Raw genomic sequence first — 21860 nt, forward strand, 5'->3', positions numbered from 1 at the left:
CCTCTTCGTGCCTCACCAGCTCTGGACTTTCTCCTTTATGTTCCCTACTCTGTTCTCTGAGGAAAAAGGCTGAATCTGATGCTTTTGCAAGATCCCGTCATTAAATAATTTACAGCACTTACTCCATTACCATAAAAACAATGGATTAATTTAACTACCTCCCCAACCAGACTGTCAGGTTCTTAAGGAAAAGGACGATCACTTCTCTTACCTAATGGTAGAGGCTGGAAAATGGACCAAACCAAGAAAGGCACTAAGGGTCACAGTGTTCCTATTCTCAGTGTATAAGCCACTGATAAACATTAGTTCTGGAACAGAATGCTTGTCCATATGTAGGCAATCTATATACTTAACAGTTCTCTTCATTACAGATATTTGTATACTTGTCTCATATCCTTTTTAAACTGTTTATAAAAAGGCAGAGATTATATTCAAACCCTTCCATGGGTACAGGCACTAGGTGGACACGAGGAAGGACATACACAGTCACTGTTCACCCGTTAGAATGCAGAATGGCAGTGAAGTTTTAATTCTACATGGAGCAATATAGCCATAGGTAAAAGTCTGACCTTTATAACATCACTGAGGGTTTATTATAGTTTTATTTATAGCCTGTTCAGAAAAACTTGTCAGAAAGAATATCTTTGATACTTAACATTTTAATTATTTCCAATTATTTCACCCAAACATTAAAAGTCCAACTCAAGAGTCAGAGAGATGGCTTGGTAGGATAAGCACATTCTTTGCACGCAGAAGGACCAGGTTTGATCCCCTGCATCACATACTCCATCTCCAAGCTCTACTTGTATAAAAACAAGTACAAAAACATTTGTTTTAATTATCTTTGCTATTTAAATTAACACATATGTATTTTAAGTATCTCTTAGAAGGTATCTGACTTTTTTAATTAAGTGGAATCCAGATGTTTAAAAAAACTACCTGCGTACACTATTAACTGCCTGAAACAAGCTTTCAAAAGCAATTTTTTAAGATTCTGCTAACCAGTTGACAGATAATCTTACCCAAAATGGGTTCTTATACCCTAGAAAAGATGGAAAGGTAATGGGCCCACGGGTAGACAGTTGAATTAAGTTCACTGTGGTTTACTGCCCTCTGGCTGTTACGGCAGGAGATATCACAGATTTTTTTCTTTTTTGAATGGCTGCAACATAAAACTAGGAAGGAAGATGTCAAAAAACTATCAGGAAATCCATTAGGCAAATTTAGTTTTTAGGGTAATGGGCCCTCAGATATATTTAAGTTAGTTTCACTTCTTGCTTAAAAAAATATGAATGTGGGCTGGAGGCTTGCCTAGGATGCGGCTGACCTTGGTTTGCAGTTCAGCACTGCAATTGATCCTCCGAGTAACACCAGGAGTCATCCCTGGCTACAGAGCCAGGAGTAAGCCCTAAGCACAGTCAGGTGTAGCCCAAGAACCCAAAAGAGGGAAAAAATAATACTAAACATAGAAACTAACAAAGCATATCAAACACTATCTGAAAATTTTCAACCACAAATTATCAAAATATAGAATAGTCTGGATATCACGATGCTTACTCTAAGAGACTGTCAAAAAGAGTGAATGTTCTGCTCTAACTGCAGATTAGAATTAGTCTTGATGTAACAAACACCTTTAGCATACTAGATGGATATACTTAGGTAGCAATAAAATCTTTTTTCAGAAGTTCAAAGAATGTTGATAAATTTTCAGCTAGTTATAAATCTGTGGTAAATATACTAAACAGCTTAAGCCTCTAAAGAGTACATATAATCTGAAATTTGAAAATAAGCAACATTCAAGAAAATATTTCTTAGAATCACCTAATTACACTAAAAGCAGGACTAAATCAAAAGTACTACACAAAAACTAAAGAACTTTTATATCAGTCTTCAAAATACTATCTATAATTGTGTCCAGTAAATTTATACTAATCTTCAACTAGTACTTTACAATTTTCCACTAGAGTTCATCCAGCAATGAACCACAACAGTCACGGTCTAAGCAAAAAACAGTTCTTTTCATTTCACTGATTTGCTAATTGCCCTACAACTCACTACCAGTTTTAAACAGTGGATCTTAGCCTTACTTCCACACCAACACACCCAGGGAACATAATGCTTCCCTTTAATAATAGTGCCTTTTCACAATGACCCCTGACTGGAAGGACAAGAGATTTTGAAAGAGTTGAATAGAAGAAAAAGGATGTTTGTTGAGAAAGATACTCATTTAAATATCTTATTTTGACTCTTGGCAAGTTTTAATACCTTTTTGGAATTTGCATTGTTTAAATTACATATATGATGAATATACTATGAAAACAGTATTTTTTAAGAAAAAGCAAAAACCTTACCCTGCAGTTCATGATGTATTACACCGACTAGGTTGGGTTCATCTCCCCACCAGAATATCCATAATTCTTTGCAATCTGGTTTGACATCACGACGCCATACACACAGCAAATTGGCTTGCAGACAGCGGATGAAACTTAACAGGATTGGATCATCTTGGGCTGGGGCTGAAATTATGGGTCCACAGTCCCCATGCCCTCCGAAATTGTACCTACGCCATTTGATTCCTGTGAGTTCCGCCTGTAAAAAGATAAGAAAGTTACAATAATTTTGAGTTTTCCTTTTATACCTACTGAAAATTAAAAACTTGCTCCAAATAATCAAATTTGCTAAAATTAATTTAAAATTTACATCGTAAGATTTCTCCCATGGGGAACAGGGGAAATTTCTCTCACTGAAGAATGAAAATTTCATTTTGTTCTATCAAGATTTCCACACAGCTCTTCTTATAAATTATCAAAATGCAACAATCATTATTTTTGGATTTATCATTTTATTGTATAAACACTCAAATTCCTATATATAAAATCATTTTCTCTATTCCTTATTTGATTCACAAATTTAATCCTACTTAGTTAGGGAAGCAGTTACAAGCAGTACCATAATACTTTATCCTTTACCACAAAATAAGCTGTTACTAAACACTTGTAAACTTGTCAACAGTTTTTTCATGCTACTTTGCATGGAATACAGAGAAAAGCCATGCTTCTAGAGCAAATTCTGAATGTAGTTTGGTTATTTTTTTAAACATATTTGAATACATAGGAACTTTAAACCAGCTGAGAAGAAAAACCTGTATTTTTTTTCTATTACAATTGCATTTTTCATTTCTTAAAACCTTAAGTTTAAGGTTTTTCAACACAAATGAAAGTTGAATGTCATCCATAAGTAGCTATGAATGACAACTATTTATTCAAGATTGATAGTAAAACTGACTCATGATTCTGTACCTAACAACCCTTATACTCCTTGCAATCATTAACTCATTGTCCCCTCCCTTCCACTTTCCCCCTTCTACCAAGTCAATTTTAGTTAAGATCTTTCCAAAAACAAGTACCACAGAGTTAAAAATTGTATTAACTGCTAATACAATTAAATTTAAGGCAGCAAAATAAAGTTAAGTGCATTAATGCACACTTGGGAGGGATCAATTCAGTTTAAAAACAAGTTCCAAAATTAATAGTAGTAAGACTAAAGTCTGAAACTCAGTAACACCTTTTTTACTACGAGGCATGTAATCTAACATTTAATAAATATTCTTCCTAAATGATAGTACTGGCATCATTTAAGCTTCTTACTTGGTTTCCTAAGACAATAAAAGTACCCTATGAACAGTGCAAAAAACTCAAAAAGAAATGTAAATAAACCAGTACGGGGATTAAGGCACGTGTCTTACATGTGGAAAACCCTGGTTTGATCCCTGACACCACATGGTTCCCAAACCAAACAACAGAGGATGCAGCCCCAAAGCACCCGAGCACTTGTGGCCCTACAGGTCCCTGCATACTGCAGGGTGGCCCCAGTAATCCCAGTACTGTGGGGCCTCTGGCACCTGCAGTCCCTGGTAGAGTCATGGGCCCCCTGACCAAGACTAGGGAGCACCCCCAAAAAGGCAACACGTCATACCAGAAGTGATGACTTTCCATGACATTAGAAATATTTTTTTTTACACTTTACTGCATATACTCTTCCTATTTTTTTGAATTTATCAGGTGTTGGGGCCACAACTGTAGGTCTTGAGGCTATTCCTGGCTTGCCCCCAAGTGTCTGCAGGGGATGATGCAGTGCCAGACATCAAATCTGAGTCTCCTGCATAAAAATCATGTGCTCAGCCCAATGAGCTCCCTCACTCAACTGTCTCTCTCTTTCTCTCGCTCCCCACCCCCTGTAAATATTTTTTTTTAAATTGGCACAATGCCACAAGGCTTTATATCCTGCTTTTTCACTTACAACTGTAGCACTGTTGTTCCGTTGATCATAGATTTGCTTGAGCAGGCACCAGTAACATCCCATTGTGAGACTTGTTGTTACTGTTTTTGGCATATCGAATACACCACGGGGAGCTTGCCAGGCTCTGCCGTGCAGGCGGGATATTCTCGGTAGCTTGCTGGGCTCTCCGAGAGGGGCGGAGGAATGGAACCCGCATGTAAGGCAAACGCCCTACCCACTGTGCTACATTGCTATTGTTTAGAGGAAAAAAGGTTTTGAATGGAGAACATACACAGCAGTGCTGGGAGTGAGGGAAGGAATGTGACCACTCCAGTGATAGCTAAGTTCTGTGCTCAGCCTTATGTGCTCAGAGGGTGTGGTAGTGCTAGGGCTCTAACTCAGAGCCTTGCATTTATTTGCAAGTGCTCCATCTTTGAGCAAGTATCTTCTGGGCCCACAAAGACTTTGTGTTTTTCTTTCTGGTTTTGGAGCCATAACTGGTGGGTGGTGCGTGGGGGCTTCTCCAGGCTCAGTGCTAGAGGTAACCAAGCAGTTCAACTCAGGGAGCCTGCAGCAAAAGCATGGCCTCTAGCCCTCTGAGCCATCTTCTCAGCCTCATCAAAAACAATTTTAATGCTTGCATAATAGTTTGTACATAGTTTAAAGAAAACAATGTATTCAATAACCACTGACAATCACTTTTTCACTACTTGGTGGCCATTTTTGAGCATTGTTAATCTTCTAGTTATTTCCTTAGAAGAAATTTTTTATTTAAAATTACCAAAGAATATGACCATTTTAAGACTCTTGGATGAGTGAAATTTAAAGGATGACTGCTTTTTAAATCAACAGTCCATACAAATAACCTCTTCCAAAAATTGCCTCGCTTGCTAAGTTTGTGCCAATTTAAATGGCTGGACTGTTTTTCTGCTAATTTGTAAGAACTGTTCTATTAAATGAAAATAATCACGCATTTGGTTAGAAGTGTAACCTGGTGCCAGTAGTTCTCAGTTGAAATCCCAATTCTACTTACTAGCTAAGCAGCAAGTAACTAACAAATCACTTAACTTTTGTTTCTGTCACCTCACCAGTAAAATGAGAATGACATTATTTACAAGGCTGAGTAAACGGATTAGTACGGCTATACTAATACCCAGACACACACGTGTGTATCATGTGTCATTCATGATAATCGGTAAAAACAGACTCGTGATTGCAGCAGTGACAGCAGCCACAGAAGTGTTCTGCTCAGACCCTTCACGCAATGCTATTTATAAGATCCTTTGTTTCTTCAAATAAAAACTCAATATTTTATTCAAAAAGCCAACAACATTTTAAAACAGATGTCTAAGGAGAAAAATAATTTAAAAGGTTGAGAAGAAACTGTTAAAGTCAGAAAAGTTAAGAAAAGTAACTTCTTTTATCACCGAAACCTGTACTCCATGCCTAAGGATGGGGGGAGAAGATATAAGAGGGAGTTAAAAATACCAAAAAAGATTAATCACTATTATTAGCATTAATGTATTTTAAAGGTTAAAAAATGATAATATATCAAAGATTTCAACATCAGGTGAGTCAGTTCCCAAGAAAATCTGCGAACAGCAATTTACTGTCACCTGTAACATCTGTTATGGTTCAGCAGACAAAATATTTGACTTTGATGCAGAATAGTTTCCTAATCCTCGCTCTTCCACTGCCTTTCTATCAATGCTTCCATGGTTTCAGTGATAATGAAAAGCCTCCGCCACCTGCTCTATGATCTTTATGGGGCAGTTCTAGCAAGTCATAGAATACTAATGCAAGTGACATAACAGAGAGACTATAAACAATCATTTTTACAAATTCAGCCGAAAGAACTGAAAAGTGACCAACTGTTTATTTAGCTATCCATTGAGGGGAAGGAAAGTTTTGAAAGAATGGTCAGTGGGCCCGGGGGTATGTCCTGGCAATTCCAGGACTATTTATGAGAGCCTGCCAGTTCAAAGCTAGGGCCTGGCAACTTGGAGGTTGAGAGCCAGCTGGGCCACTCTCAGTAGTACTTGGCAGTGGGGGACTAAGGGGTGGGGAGGACAATGAAGTGCCACAAAGTGAGGGGGAGAGATTGCCCAACTGTTCTCAAAACAATTTAGTACTTTAAAGCTACAACTAAATATTATCATGCAACTATTCAGTCTAACAGGAATAACTAAGTATAAAGTGAAAATTCACCTAGCTAAAAAGTTCAAATTAAAGTTTGATAAAAGACCACTTTGTACTACCAAAATACTCTGCCCAAGATAAAAATAAGTTCTCAGAATTATATAGTTAAAAGTCAATTTCAAAATTCTGTGAACCCAATACCTAACAAATGTCTATTTTTGTCAATATAAGACCTGAAGTCTTTATCAAATACTTTCAAAATTACTAAGCAACCCTTCAAAATATTCCTAGATACACAACATTAAGTAAAAGTGCATTGACTTTTAAAAATAAAAGATTCCTACAGGAAATAACCCAAACAGTGGCTAGGGATGAGTTCAATGGTTTAGTTATGCCTGCCTAGTAAGCTTAAGGCCATGAGTTCGATCCCCCGGGCCCTATGCACTGATCAAGGTTCAGATGGCTCTGCTGCATGTGCCTGCCAACTTCTGCCTCCTGTGATTTTCAGTGCTACAAGAAATATCCAGGTATATCACAGTACAGTGTACACAAACACTGCGACTGAAGAACGCACCCCTGGTTCCCACTGCAACTAAAAAGATGTGTGAGCATTACTTTCAGAAGTACAATCCACTTTCTCAATACTCATGTGAGCAACACTATCAGACTGCACAGCATCACAACTAAGGCTTGTGAACACTATAAGCACATCCACGGATGTATAACTCCATCACAGCAAAAATCTCTGCACACACACAGCCAGGTACATATACTCTGGTCATCGCAACAGGGACAGGAAGGAGTGGAGTGGGAGCCCAGAGGATCAATCAAAGTCAAAATTTTCATTTTTGTTTTTGGGCCACACCTGGCAGTGCTTTAAGGTGACTATCAGCTCTATCCTGACTGGGCTTGGGAGACCATTTGGGGTGTGAGGGACTGAGCCTTCGTTGGCCACATGCCAGGCAAGCACCTTTACTCGATGTACTATCACTCCGGCCCCCAAATTTGAAAACTTTAAGTGCAGTATTTCTCACTGTTAAAACAATCTCCATGATGCATGCCGAAAGTAGATAATGAACCAAACATGATGGCCTCTCAGAGTCTGTGTCACAAGCCATAATGCCCAAAAGTAGAGAGTCTGGGGAATATTGTCTGCCATGGAGGCAGGGGGAGGGTGGAAAAGGGGGGATATACCCGGGATATTGATGGTGGGGAATGTGCACTGGTGGAGGGATGAATGTTTGATCATTGTGAGATTGTAACCCAAACATGAAAACTTGTAACTATCTCACGGTGATTCAATAAAATTTAAAAAAAATTTTTTTAAGTCTCCATAATTAAACATAAATTTGCATGATTTTAAAAAGATTTTAAAATATTCCATTAAAATATACACGGAATAGGATCTTGAAATTAGAGGGGATAAGGTTGGTGCCTTGAATCTGCTGACCCAGCACTGTCAGTTCCCCACGAACTGTCAGAGGCGCATCCCTTTCCCCCAAGCACAGAGCCAAGAGTAGCCCAGAGCTCCATCAGGTGTGGTCCAAATCCAAAAGTATAGTAATAATGAATGAATTATTTAAAATAGGGGTTGGAGCAATAGCACAGCGGGTAGGGCGTTTGCCTTGCACGCAGCTGACCAGGGTTCAATTCCCAGCATCCCATATGGTCCCCTGAGCATCGCCAGGAGTAATTCCTGAGTGCAATGCCAGAAGGTAACCCCTGTGCATTGCCAGGTGTGACCCAAAAAAAAAAAATTTTTTTTAAATTATTTAAAATAAGCAAGGAATAAACCATTATGTGTATGGATCTATAAACATTACTTAACAATGACTTAACATTAGGCATCAGACTAGGGTCTTTACATAATTCCTAACCTTCACAAACAGAAAACTAAAAAAATTAGGATTCATGGGGGCTGGAGCAATAGCACAGCAGGTAGGGCATTTGCCTTGCACTCAGCCAACCCGGGAATAACCCCTGTGCATGGCCAGGTGTAACCCAGTATCATCAGGCTAATGTAAAAATTAATCATAAAGGGTTATAAAATAGCACCAAAACATTGTCATCTACTTAATTTAATAGTGACTAGAACTCATGGCCATGTTTCCTAAATTAAGAAAATTAATAAGTCTTTCTTTAGAGTTCCTGAGATATTAAAAGAACTAGTATAACAGTGCACACATACCATCCTATGAAAACAAGAGACTATAACTTTACTCAGAAATTATATGTCTTCTTTTACATTACCATGTAAGACTGTATCTACACAAGTGAATTTTAAGAGTAAGTACAACAAAACAAGAAAATAACTTTTAATAGTAAGAGGCTAGAGGGATATTTACTCATTAATGGCTGATATTTGTTTTACAGGTACTCTAAATCTTCAGAAAATGAAACTTAAGAGACTCCCCCGGCATAAACAGAATCTATTACAAATCAATTCAAAATGGTTTGGATTAAACAGATTACAATAGAGTCAGAATAAATTCACTTTTTATCTGCATGAACGTTTTTAAAGGAAATTTATATTGATTCTTAATTTCCTATTATTTAGTTACAATACATAGGAAATGAACTGACAAATTCTCCCAGTGGAAGACATTTATTTGCACTGACCTACTGCAATCAAATCTCTCATAACACAACAACATGAACTTGCGACATGACTCCCTGGAGTTAAAACTGTATTTGGTAATCATGGAACAGAGTAAAAGTAATAGGCCTTGATAAGAATGGCATAGAGTGTATTATCATGGAAAGAATACTGGCTGGAAGTCAGGAGGATATCATGGTACAAGTTCTAAGTTTTCAACTACTTGCCTATATGATAGGAAACCTACTCCCTCTCAGGACACCTCAGCTTCCTGACCTGTAAAGTGATATGGCTGGCCTAGATTCTATAAATGAAGTTAAGCCTCCCTGCCCAGGCTAATTACATCCCACTCACAAAGACAACTTGTATATGAGAGTGAACTATTAGATGCCTTAGAATGATCGGCAGCAATAAGTGTTCAACCAAAAGATACTTGAATTGTCAAGAAATCGTTGAGGAAAAGAGACTTCTTAAACCACAGAATGGTTAGCTTATTGTCAATCCTGGACAGGATTCTAGAACAGTATGTCTTAGAAAAGCTGTTATTATTTGGGGGAAGGAAATTCCAAGTCTGTCTAACGTCACGTATTACTGTAGAGTGTTTCTACTCTAGTAGACCAGGAAACTACAGAATACATATTAAGTCACCTGTCAATTTCAGTCATAGGAAGGAAAAAAAATCAATACAACAGAAAACTTCTGTTAAAATATAACTCATCAACCCCAGGTAAAAGCGTCAGAGTAAACACACACATTTGCTTTCGCTCTCGCTTAAATCCCTCCAAAACATCAGTGAAGATGTTTTTTGGTTTGGTTTTGTTTCCTTAAACCATAAAATTACAAAGGTAGGTAGGAGAGCAAATAAAAACATCAAAATTTTTTAAACTAAAGAAATGCTCAGAAAGTAGCCATTTATAATACCTAAGAAGGACAGGCAAAGAAGAGTATAAAAGGAGTATAAAAGGCTCTCAGAAACCAGTTACTAGCCCCATTTCCCTTCTTGATTCCAGCACGTAAGTGGAAGGGCGTTCTCTGGAGCGAATAAAACACACGTCTTGGCTGAGAAACAGAAGCACAACTGGAGGCAAGGAACCAGTATAGAAACTGGTGTTTCAGAAGCATATACATAAAGGCCAAAAACCACCCTCTCCCACAATACTGCTTGACCACCCAAAAGCTTGCAGCCACCCAGAAGCTTCCATGCCTGAGAAAGGAGAAGGGAGAAGACAGGTTCAAGGAGTCAAGATAATGGGCTGCTTTGCATGCTGGAGGCCTGTGCTTGATTCCACACCAGGAATGACCTCAAAAGAGCCAAGAGTAGCCCCCCAAAGTAGCATGTGGCCCAAAAACAGAAACAAAAAAATTGGAAGAAAGGAGGGGAAAGAAGGGAACAAGTCTGGAAAATGTGACCAATTCAAGGGAAAAAGCCTAAGATATTGACACCAACTACCATTCCCCAACTGAAGAACCCACTCAGACCAATGAACTACCCAATAAACAAATGTTAGTCACATACTCAGAAGTTCGGGCAGTTTTTATTACACCATTACTAAATATAAACAATCAGGAATTACTGAATAACTGAGGGGACAAAGCACTGTAGCACTGTCATCCCATTGTTCATCGATTTGCTCAAGCGGGCACCAGTAACATCTCCATTGTGAGACTTATTGTTACTGTTTTTGGCATGTTGAATATGCCACGGGTAGCTTGCCAGGCTCTGTCATGTGGGCAGGATACTCTCGATAGCTTGCCGGGCTCTCCGAGAGGGACGAAGAAATCGAACCCCTGTCGGCCGTGTGCAAGGCAAACTCCCTACCTGCTGTGCTACTGCTCCCAAGGGGACAAAAAACAAGGAATTATAAAGATAAAATCAAATTTTCGAAATGACTTAAAGGGAAAGACAACGCTGGGAGAAGAAAACTTTGGTGAAACTTTTTACTAATATTCTCCAAAAGATAAAAATAATAAAAGCATTACAAAAGAACAGGAGTCAGGAATGTGAATCAAGTGGTGGATACCTTGCAAGTCCAAGGAAGGCCCCATGCCCAAGCCTGGGCACTGCCAGGTTCCTCAGTCACCTCCTCGAGAGAGCCCTGGGGGGGCACTAGCACCATCACTGGTGTGGTCCCCAAATGAAACCTTAACAAACAGGGAGGGGCAGGAATGTAATTTAGTGACAGAGTACATGCCTTACATGTGTGAGGCCCTGATTCAGTCGGGAGGGGGGGGGGGCAAGAAGGGCAGGGAGAGGGAGATAGGACCAGGGAAACACCAGAGCTGGTTCCCAGATACCACAATGCCTCCAGAGCAACACTGGGAACAGCCCTGGAGCCCCAAACATTGCCAATGTCACCAGGAGGCACCCACACCACCACCAGGGTGGCCCTGGCAGTCTCCAGCACACAGGGCCCCAGAAGCACTACAAAAACCCTCGCTCTGAACCACTGGCCTGCTGGGCTAAATATAGCCAGGAGTTATCCCTGTGCCCCCCAGAGCACAGCTTGAAAGCCATCCAAATATATATATATAATATAAAATGAAGAAGAGAACAGGAAACTATTTCAGAAAAGAGAGAACTAAAATAGAGTTCCTAGAAATTTCTCTATTATGGTGCCAGCAACTAAGTCAGCATTCAAAAATTTTCCAGGAAAGAGGTGGGGTAGAGGGGTAAGAGGAAATAAAATTTCTAATCTCCTAGGACTAACCTAGGAGGAGCAAAACAATATAAGAGCTTTCAAAATGAGAAAATAGGAAAAATAATGACATGATTGGTAGGAGATCACTGTAGCACTGTCATCCCGTTGCTCATCAATTTGTTCGAGCAGGCACCAGTAATGTCTCCATTGTGAGACTTGTTGTCACTGTTTGGCATATCGAATATGCCACAGGTAGCTTGCCAGGCTCTGCCATGCGGGCGGGATACTCTCGGTAGCTTGCTGGGCTCTCTGAGAGGGGCAGAGGAATCAAATCCGGATCAGCCTTGTGCAAGGCAAACACCCTTCCCACAGTGTTATTGCTCCAGTCCAGTCTCTAGTAATCAAAATCAAATAGAAAAACTGATGATTTGATAATAGCGAGGGTTTCCTCAAGAAGGAATCCTTGACTGAGATTCCTAAGGAGGTCAATACTAGATGTGATTCAAACATCAAAGGACTGATATTCATAATATTCATAATATTCCTTTCAAATTTAAATATAAGGGGCCGGAGCGATAGCACAGCGGGTAGGGTGTTTGCCTTGCATGTGGCCGACCCGGGTTTGATCCCCGGCATCCCATATGGTCCCCTGAGCACCGCCAGGAGCAATTCCTGAGTGCAAAGCCAGGAGTAACCCCTGAGCATCGCTGGGTGTGACCCAAAAAGCAAAAAAAAAAAAAAAAAAAAAATTAAATATAAATCTCAAAGATTTCTTCCTCCCCACCGTAAGATTTTGTAACTTTCAAGGGTTGATAAATAGTGGCTTTTGGACAGGCCACCTGTCGTAAATAACGTTTTATTAGTACACAACTAAGCCTATTTACATACTTTTGGCAGCTTATTTCTGGGTTGAGTGGCTTCAAGTAACTAAAATTAAATGGTCTACAGTATCAAGTTACTACTCTCAGGTCTTATTGGGGGAAGGGATGACTGTTTTGCTTTGTTTTGTTTTGCTGGGGGAAGTGGGGCCTTGGGGTCACATCCAGTGACTCTCGACTTACTCCTTGTTCTGGAGTCAGGGATCACTCCTGGCAGGGCCTGGAGAACCATATGGCATGATACCTGGGATCAAACCCAGATTGGTCACGTGAAAGGCCTACCCACTGTACTTTCATACTTGCCCCATGGAAAATTTGTTTTTAAATGAAAAAATTAAAAAATGTGCTGATCCCAAAACTAGGATAACATACTTAGGGAAAGGGTCAAAGAGACAATTCAAAGTATATAGTTTGATAGTTATATTGAATATATTCAATGATAGTCCAAATCCATACTTTGCATGCAACAGCTCTAGGTTCAATCCCCAGCACCTTCACTGCAGCTAAAACAATACATAAATAAAACTACCACATTCTGGCAAAGATGACATTTAAAATATAAATGAATGGGGCCAGAGTGACAGCACAGTGGCCGGGCACGTGCCCTGCAGCAGCCATATCCAGGTTCAATCCCCAGTACCCCATATGGTCTCCCAAGCCCTGCCAAGAGTGACCCCCTTAGCACAGAAGAAGGACTCAGCCCTGAGCACCACTGAGTGCAGCCCCAAAACCTAAACACAAATAAGTGCCAGAATTGTCTTCCCACCAAAATAACCTAGAAACTGAAAAATGTGTATGTCAAACGTTCTGTACTTTAAACTACCGTTATCAGACACTATGTAAGTGGCGGCACAGACCAAGGCTCTGAGAAGAAATGGTTGAGCAGTTTCTGAGAGCAGAGAGAATACCAGAAAAAAAGAGAACTATCTGGGTGTGTCCCCCCAAAGAAGGTTTTATTAAAGCCAATTCTTCATGACATAAATCTCAACAGTGTAGGAACCTAATAACAAAGCTTCAAATTATATGAAACAAAAACTGGTTATCTAAAATGATATTAGACAAATCTAGAATTGCAATTGGAGACTCATGGCAAAAACTAAACTAGAAATTAAAGGAACTTTCTCAACCTGACTTAGGCAATGCTGGACAATCGACAGCTAAGATGACAACTAATGAAGACAGACTAATGAAAAAATGACAGAACAAATACACACACAAAAAAAATCAATAAAAATACTATAAACATATATATGATAAAAGTCAGACAAAAATGACAAAATGTCATTTGTCATATCAAAATATCCAAACTGACATTATAAAGCATTATATTAAGTAATAAAATGTGCATTTTGACACATTATTTTATTTTATTAAAGTACCAGTCTGATCATACATGATCCAAAAACACTCAAATAAACCAGCTGTTCAAGATTGATCTTCAAACACTGTAGCCAATGAGGCCACGCTTACCGATGATAAAGCCACATCCACACTCCATGTCCACCAAACCATTCAGCAAAGCTTCCTGAAGTATAAACTTTCTCTCTCTCTTTTTTTTTTTTTTTTTTTTTTTTTTGCTTTTTGGGTCACATCTAGCAATGCACAGGGGTTACTCCTGGCTTTGCACTCAGGAATTACTCCTGGCGGTGCTCAGAGGACCATATGGGATGCTGGGAATCGAACCCGGGTCGGCCGCGTGCAAGGCAAACACCCTATCCGCTGTGCTATCACTCCAGCCCCTGAAGCTTAAGCTTTCTGAAGCTCCCCGTTTTAGAACTATTGACTGTTTTTTCCAAGCGCTGAATAGCTAGTGGGATCTCAGCAGGGGTTGGAGGAATCAGTTCCACGTTGGCGAATTATAAAAACGTGGCCTCATGAGACTCCAAGAAGCCACACCAGAGCTCATCAGCCACAGCCTTCTCCAGGATACTGTGCACAAACTGCCAGGGCTCCAGGACGGAGACTCCTAAAATGGACACTCTTTTTCAAATGCACATGGAACTCTCATTAACACAAACCATAATACTGGTATGTAAAACAAATATCAATATATCCTAATTGCAATTTCTGAACAATTAAGTTAGATGGGAACAAAATAATTAAGTATCTACCTAGTACATTCTCCCTCACCTGCAAATTCTGGAAGTTAAACTCTTCTAAGAACACATAGGTAAAAACACACAAAAGAAAATAGGAAATACTCTGAGCTGATTATAAAAACAAAATAGAAAACACTGTATAGGATACAAATAAAAATGTGCTCGAAGAGTATTTATAGCTTTAAATATTCATGAGAAAGGAAGAAAGGGACAACATTGCTTTAGCCTTCCTTCAGAAGCTAGAACAAGAAGTTTAAACTAAGCCAAATATAAACTGAGGGAAGGAAATAATGATGAAAAATTAATGAAATACAAAACAGTTACAATAGAGAAAACTAATAAAATAAAAAGCTATTGGGGCCAAGGAGATCTCACTGAGGCACGGGCACATTCAAACCCAGATCTGATTCCCAACACTGCACTTCCTTTCTCCTCTGCAGACCCCACTGCCCCCAGCGCCACCAAATTTGGACCTGGTTGTCCCCGAGCACCAACTGGGTAGCTCTGACACCACAGGGCTGAGCACACGGCGTCCTTGGGCCTGAGCAACGGCTGATCAAGTGTTACTGAGATTGGATCCAGGGCACCCTAAGCTCTGCTTGGGAGCTCCCCCAGCCCCAAAAAGGAAAGGTTGTTTACTTGAAAGATCAATAAAACTGATGGCCTTTTTATTGTAGAAAGACAAATTACCAATATCAGGAAAAAAAGAAGAGGATTTATTTCATATCTTAATGACAATGAAGATTATGAATAACTACCTAGATTTAATGAACAAATTCTTTCAATCACCAAACTAACAGTAACAGAGAAATCTGAATAGCCTATTCAAGAAATGAAGTTTATGATTTAAAATCTTACCACAAAGAATTCTCCAAGGAAAGATGGAAAATTCACTGGTAAGTTACAGCAAATATCCAAGAAACAATATCACCAGCAGCACACGAATTCTTTCAGTTTTCAGAAACCAGAGATAACTTCCCAATCAAGTCATGAAAATAACAGTACTAAAATTAAAATCATTACCCCCTAAAGAAATCTACAAGTCAATGTCCCTCATTAAGATTAAAATCAGTACCCACTATTAAATGCAAACCAAACTCAACAATACATTAAAAAATAACACCTTCCACAAGCAGTTTATCTGGGAAATTCAAGCATAGCTGATTTTGTTCAAAAGCCCATCAATGTAATTTGAATCAAGCTTCGTTCAAAAACTCTTCATGTAATTATCCATATTAGAAGAACAAAACCTGTGATAAGCTCAGTAGACTGATAAACATTTAACAAAATTCAGCACTGACTCATGGCAAAAACTAAACTAGAAATTAAAGAAACTTTCTCAACCTGACTTAGGCAATGCTGGACAATCAACAGCTAAGATGACAACTAATGAAAACAGACTAAAATCAATCCACCTAAGATCAGGGGAAAAATAAGAATATTCACTCTTTTCATATCCATCCACCTTTGTATTGCAGGTACAATGTAATAAAGAAAAGGCTTATATATTAGAAAGGAAGATACAAAACCATCTTTATTCACATACATCACCAACTACACTTAGCAAAAAAAAAAAAAAATTACTACAACTAGTAAAACTGAATGTAGAAAAGTTGCCAAATGTAAGATTCACAAAATTACACCGTATTTTTACATTTCTAGCTGTGAACTAGAAAGTTTACTTAAAAGCAAGGCAATTTTAAATGACTGGGGGAAAAGTACATAACAACTTGATGAAAACACATTCTAGAACCAAATAAGAGTTATGTGGGTCCAATGAAACAGAAAACACAAAAATAAACCCATGTATATGTATATATACACAAATGCATATACTCAACTGAGTTTCTAAGATGTCAACATACTTCCTTTATTTTTTTGTTTGGGAGCCACACCCAGCAATGCCTCAGGCTTACTCCTGGCTCTACACTACAGGGATCATTCCTGGAATGTTTGGGGGATGACTATATGGGGTGCCAGGGATCAAACCTGGGTCAGCAGTGTGCAAGGCAAATGCCCTTTTTTTTATAAATCCCACTGTACTATAGCTCCAGCCCCTGTCAATGTAATTCAAAGGGAAAAGTACAGTCTTTTCAATAAATGAGGCTCAAATAAGTAGATGACCAACATGCAAAATGAATTAACAACTCTTGTCACAAACCACCCAATTCAAAATAGATGACCACATGGGGCTAGAGCAATAGCACAGCCAGTAGGGTGTTTGTCTTGCACAAGGCTGACCCAGGTTCAATTCCCAGCATCCCATAGGGTCCCCCTGACCACCACCAGGAGTAATTCCTGAGTGCAGAGCCAGAAGTAACCCCTGAGCATCGCCAGGTGTGGCCCAAAAAAAAAAAAAAACAAAAACAAAAACAAAAACACCAAAATAAATGACCACACACCTAAACCTAATAATTAATACTTTAAAACTTCTGTAAGAAATGGGAGAAATTTTGCTACCTTAGAATAGCAATAAGGATTCACATATAACTGATGGGAATGTAAAATGGCATTCTTAACTCTTTAAAAGTCAAGTGCAAGGCAAGTCAATAGTACAGTCGGTAGGATATTTACCTTGCACATGGTTGACACAAGTCCAATCCCCAGAACCCTAAATAGTCTCCCAAACCCCGCCAAAGTGATGCCTGACTCAGAGCCAGGAGTAAGCCCTGAGTACTGCAGGATGTGCCCCCAAAACAACAATAAAATAAAAAGTGAAATCTGTATTTCCCAAGATTCAAAACATGCCCCACACAAAAGCCAGAGCATGTTTAATCATCAATAAATGGTTAGATTTATGTACCATAACTACAGAAGACTACTACTTAACAGAAAGGAATGACCTACTTAAGCAAGAATCTGAAGCTAGACAAAGACTACACTCTATGAGTCCATGTATTTTAAAACTTCTAGAACATGTAGAATTGATCTATAATAACAGCAAATTAGTTTAGTATAACGTGGTATAGTGGATCATTTCTTGTCTGAAGGTGGAGCAGGGGTAGAGTTTTTTGCATCATAGATTTGGTCTCTATTTTTATTTCAATGACAACTTTACATGTTTATGTATTTGTCAAAATTTCTAGAACTTTACTGTCACTTAGTGTTTTATGTAAAGATAACTATAAAATGTCAACAATGGCAATTAAAAATGTATATATTAAAAAGAATCTACATAAAAACAAAAAAAATCTATTTTCAATATAGCCAAAGTACTATCTTACGCATTTCCAAGGTTAACTATGAATCCCTCTTAAAGAGTATACAAGATTTTCTTAAAAGAAGATAATTCAGGCCAGAGATAGCAGAGCAGGTAAACCCGGGTTCAAATGCAAGCACCCCATATGACCTCCTGTGCCCACCAGAAGTGATCGCTGAGAGCAAAGTCAGGATTAAGCCCTGAGCACTATCGGGTGTGCCTCCCTCCAAAAAAAAAAAAAAGGTTTTTTTCATGCTTAACAATTCAAAATGCAAGTTAATGACTAATATTTATTAACCTAAAATAAAAGAGAACTCGTAAGATTTCTGGAAACTGTTCTGTACAATTTAATAAAGTTTATTAGTGCTGTTTGGGTATCTTGCTCAACTGCAATAATAGATTATAAACAGAAAGTCGAACTATTCTTCTCTGAATAGTGTAGTTTTGTTTGATGCCTATTCTAACATGAATGATAACAGTAACAATCGATTCAAACTGCTGGGGAAACAACATACCCCGCTTTCAGCACTTCATTTCACAGCATCCTTTGAGATGAAGCATAGGTAAGGAGTTCCTGAAGTTTCCTGTCAAGGGAGGTGCCTTCCCCTCGTTTCCTACTCCTTCCTATTTAGAATGCCACCATGATGACTAAAGTTTAAACCATCATCTTTGGACTATATACAACTCATATACTGTGATAAACGAAAGATGACAGAGTAATAGGAAAGAGCTAGCCTGGGTCCTTGGGTTAATGAGTAACCAGATATAAAATGCTTCTTCCAGTTTGCACACACACACACACACACACACACACACACATATATTCATTTCTATCTTGCTTATTTTATTAAGTGCATGATCATGTAACAATAATAAATCATTTTTTAAATATTCATTTCAGAAACTGATTTTCTGTGCTCAGGGCTTACTCCTGACAGTGATCAGGGGACCATATGTGGGACTGGGGATTAAACACAGGTTGGTGCCTTACCCACTGTACTATTTCTTTATCCCTTGATTTTTTTTTTTATTAAAAAGCATTTTGGCCTCGGGGCTGGAGCGATAGAACAGCAAGTAGGGGATTTGCCTTGTACATGGCCAACCCGGGTTCGATTCCCAGCATCCATCCCATATGATCCCCCTAGTACCCCCAGAAGAATTCCTGAGTGCATGAGCCAGGAGTAACCCCTGTGTGTCACCGGGTATAAGCAAAAAAAACAGGGGGAAAAAAAGCATTTTTGGCCTTTATCGCCATCAGGTGTGGCCCAAACCTTCTTCTCCTCTCCCCCTGCCAGCAAAAAAAAAAAAAAAAAAAAAAGTTTTGTGATAGTTTTGTGAGGTGATCAATTTTTGTTAGGCTTGGTTTGGGGATTACCCCCAACAACACTCCAGCTTAGTCCTAGCTCTGTACTCAGGAATCCCTTGATAGAGGTCGGGGGACCATGTGGAGGGCTGGCAATTGAACTCAGGTCAGTCATCTGCAAGGCAAGCACCTGCTCCATGTACTATCCAATTCCCAAGTTTTGGTGGGAGGGGAGGTCTTTGGTTTTTTTTTTTGGATTTGAGGGTGGAGTGGGGGTAGGGCTGTGCTGAAGCCTCAGCTGGCAGTAGTTCAAGGGGACTGTGCCATGCCAGGGATGGAAGCTGGGTCTACTGAATGCACAATAATGTTCTCAGGTAACTATCTTTCTTGTCAGTTACCTTGATTTTTATCTTATCCCAGACATCAATCAAAACAAACTAAATTCCTAATTTTTCATTTTCCAAATGACTCCTCAATTTAAGATAAAAAGGTAAAAATCTATGTGAAGAAATTTTTAAGTTGCATTATTACTCCAATAATCTCTGATAAAAAAAAACCTTAAAACAGAAACTATATTATTATTCCATTAATCAGGTAAATTTATATGCTCCAATGATTTCTTTCATGCTTGCATATAGTCTACACTGTTAATTAAATGACTCAGAAAAGAGATCAATGATGTCTAGAACAGCTGAGAGAAGATCCCTGGAAGCGCTATGAGAAGTTAGACAGGTTTAAAAAAAGGAGGTAAAGTCACATGCACGATTTCCCATCAGTAACAATACTATAAACCAGAGCACCTAAAAGAGCGGGGGGGTGGGGGCTGAGAAGGGAAGAAAGAAAAGTGTCTATCACAGCGGCAGACTGGCAGGCAGAAGGGAAACTGGGGACTGGTGGAGGGACGTGGATGCTGGTAAAGGAACTGGTACTGAAATCCAATCAGGAATAGTTTAGGAATAGTTTTTTAATTCACACTGATTCATAAGAAAGGGCTTTTTTAAGATAGGTTTTTTCAAAAAGAGCATACAAAGCACTGATAATTGTTCAGGCTCTACAGTCAGGGACAGTCCCATCACCTGCGGGTTACTGTGACTAGGGTAAATTACTAAAGAACTTCCTGCTTTTTTCTTCTGAATAATATAAATAGTAGTATCTGCATGAAAACAAAAGTTTGTTTAGAGGGGTAAGTGTAGCTGAAAAACCAAAATAATAATAACAATAATAATAATAATAATAATAATGAGAGAGAGGCTAGAGAGAGTACAGCGGGTAGGGCACTCGCCTTGCACATGGCCAACCTGGGGTCCCGGCATCCCTATGGTCCCCCACCACCACCAGCAGTAGTTCCTGAGTGCAGAGTGACCCCACAGCAGCACTGGTGCGCCATCCCACCCCCCACCTGAAAAGTTCTTTTATAGATTATATGTTTTGAAAATTTTTAAACACAAAATATGTACACCTGTATGTATAAAAGATACACATAATCTCATTGAAATAAAGAAGCCCCAAACTCAGAATTTGTTTTTTGCTGAGTGGCAAAAATTAATGTTTCACTATAGGTGAGGACAGAAGAAATGATTATTTACAAGTCACCCCTTAAGAACTTACCAATTAATCTATTAAATAATCTATAGCTATCACTATCATAATTTTATGGATAGCTTCAGTTCCCAGGGGGGAAAAAATCTTAATTTTTCTCACCACTGATGTCAAAATCAACAGTACATATATCCTATGATTCAGGATACACTTTAAAAAATGAATGATGTGTGCCTGAATTTACTAACATGAAAAAAACCTGAATCAATGTCAATGCAAAAAAGGGCATGTTACAAAAAATTTAGAAAATTTATCGTTTATATGCAAAGGTTTATTTTTATTTAATCTTTTTGTCAAGGGGAGGTGTTTTGGACCACATCCAGTGATACTCAGGGATAACTCCTGGATCTACACTCAGGAATTACCCTTGGGAGTGCTCAGGGGACCATATGGGTGCGGGAGATCAAACCCAGGTTGCCTGTATGCAAGGCAAGCGCTCTCCCTGCTGTACTACAGGCCTATCCCCTATTTACTTATTTTGGTTTTTCAGCTACACCTACTCAGGGATCAGTCCTGGCTGTGCTGAAGGCACCATATATGGCCCCAAAGATCAAATCAGGATCAGCCACGTGCAAGGCAAACACTTAACCTGGATTTGTTTGTTCACCTACATTCTGCGATGCTCAGAGGCTACTCCCAGTTCAGTACCCAGGAGTTGCTCAGTGTTGCCTGAGGAACCACATGGTGTCAGGGAACAAATCCGTGCACATAATCAAACCTTTTTGAACACAAGGAATTAGAAGCATAAAAACCAGGATAAAGGGGTCAGAGATAGAACAAAGAGCTGGAGCACACGCTCTGCCTGCAGGAGCCCTGGGTTTGGTCTCTGGCTCTGCATGACCCCTCAAGCACTGCATTGGGAGAAGGACAGAGCACTACCAGGTGTGGCAGGAACTCCCACCACCACCAAAAAAAAAGTCAGTTCTGCAGAAAGAAAAGAACAAGAAAGAAATCATACTGCAGGATATCACAAAAGAATGTTTTCTTTCTTAATCTGAGTATTAGGCACATGAGCATTCATTATACTGTGATCCTTCCTACCTATGTATGATTTATGTGTACTGTTTGCATCTGTTCAACAGCAAACAAATAACATCAATATTACATACATGTATAGCAGACAGCCACAT

The 21860-nt window shown here is 39.1% G+C and overlaps 1 protein-coding gene across 3 annotated transcripts in view; it reads right to left on the reverse strand.

Annotated features, from left to right (window-relative positions):
• MED13L (mediator complex subunit 13L) overlaps window positions 1-21860 on the reverse strand; it is a 282240-nt gene that overhangs the window by 239232 nt on the left and 21148 nt on the right. For all 3 annotated transcript variants that reach the window (XR_008631414.1, XM_055147001.1, XM_055147000.1), the window contains exon 2: window positions 2352-2589. Coding sequence is in view for 2 of the 3 variants with exons in the window: in XM_055147001.1 (XP_055002976.1) it covers window positions 2352-2589 (238 nt within the window). In the remaining variant the exon portion in view is untranslated. The remainder of the gene's footprint in view (window positions 1-2351; window positions 2590-21860) is intronic.

Source organism: Sorex araneus, chromosome 9, assembly GCF_027595985.1.
Source record: "Sorex araneus isolate mSorAra2 chromosome 9, mSorAra2.pri, whole genome shotgun sequence".
NCBI lineage: Eukaryota > Metazoa > Chordata > Mammalia > Eulipotyphla > Soricidae > Sorex > Sorex araneus.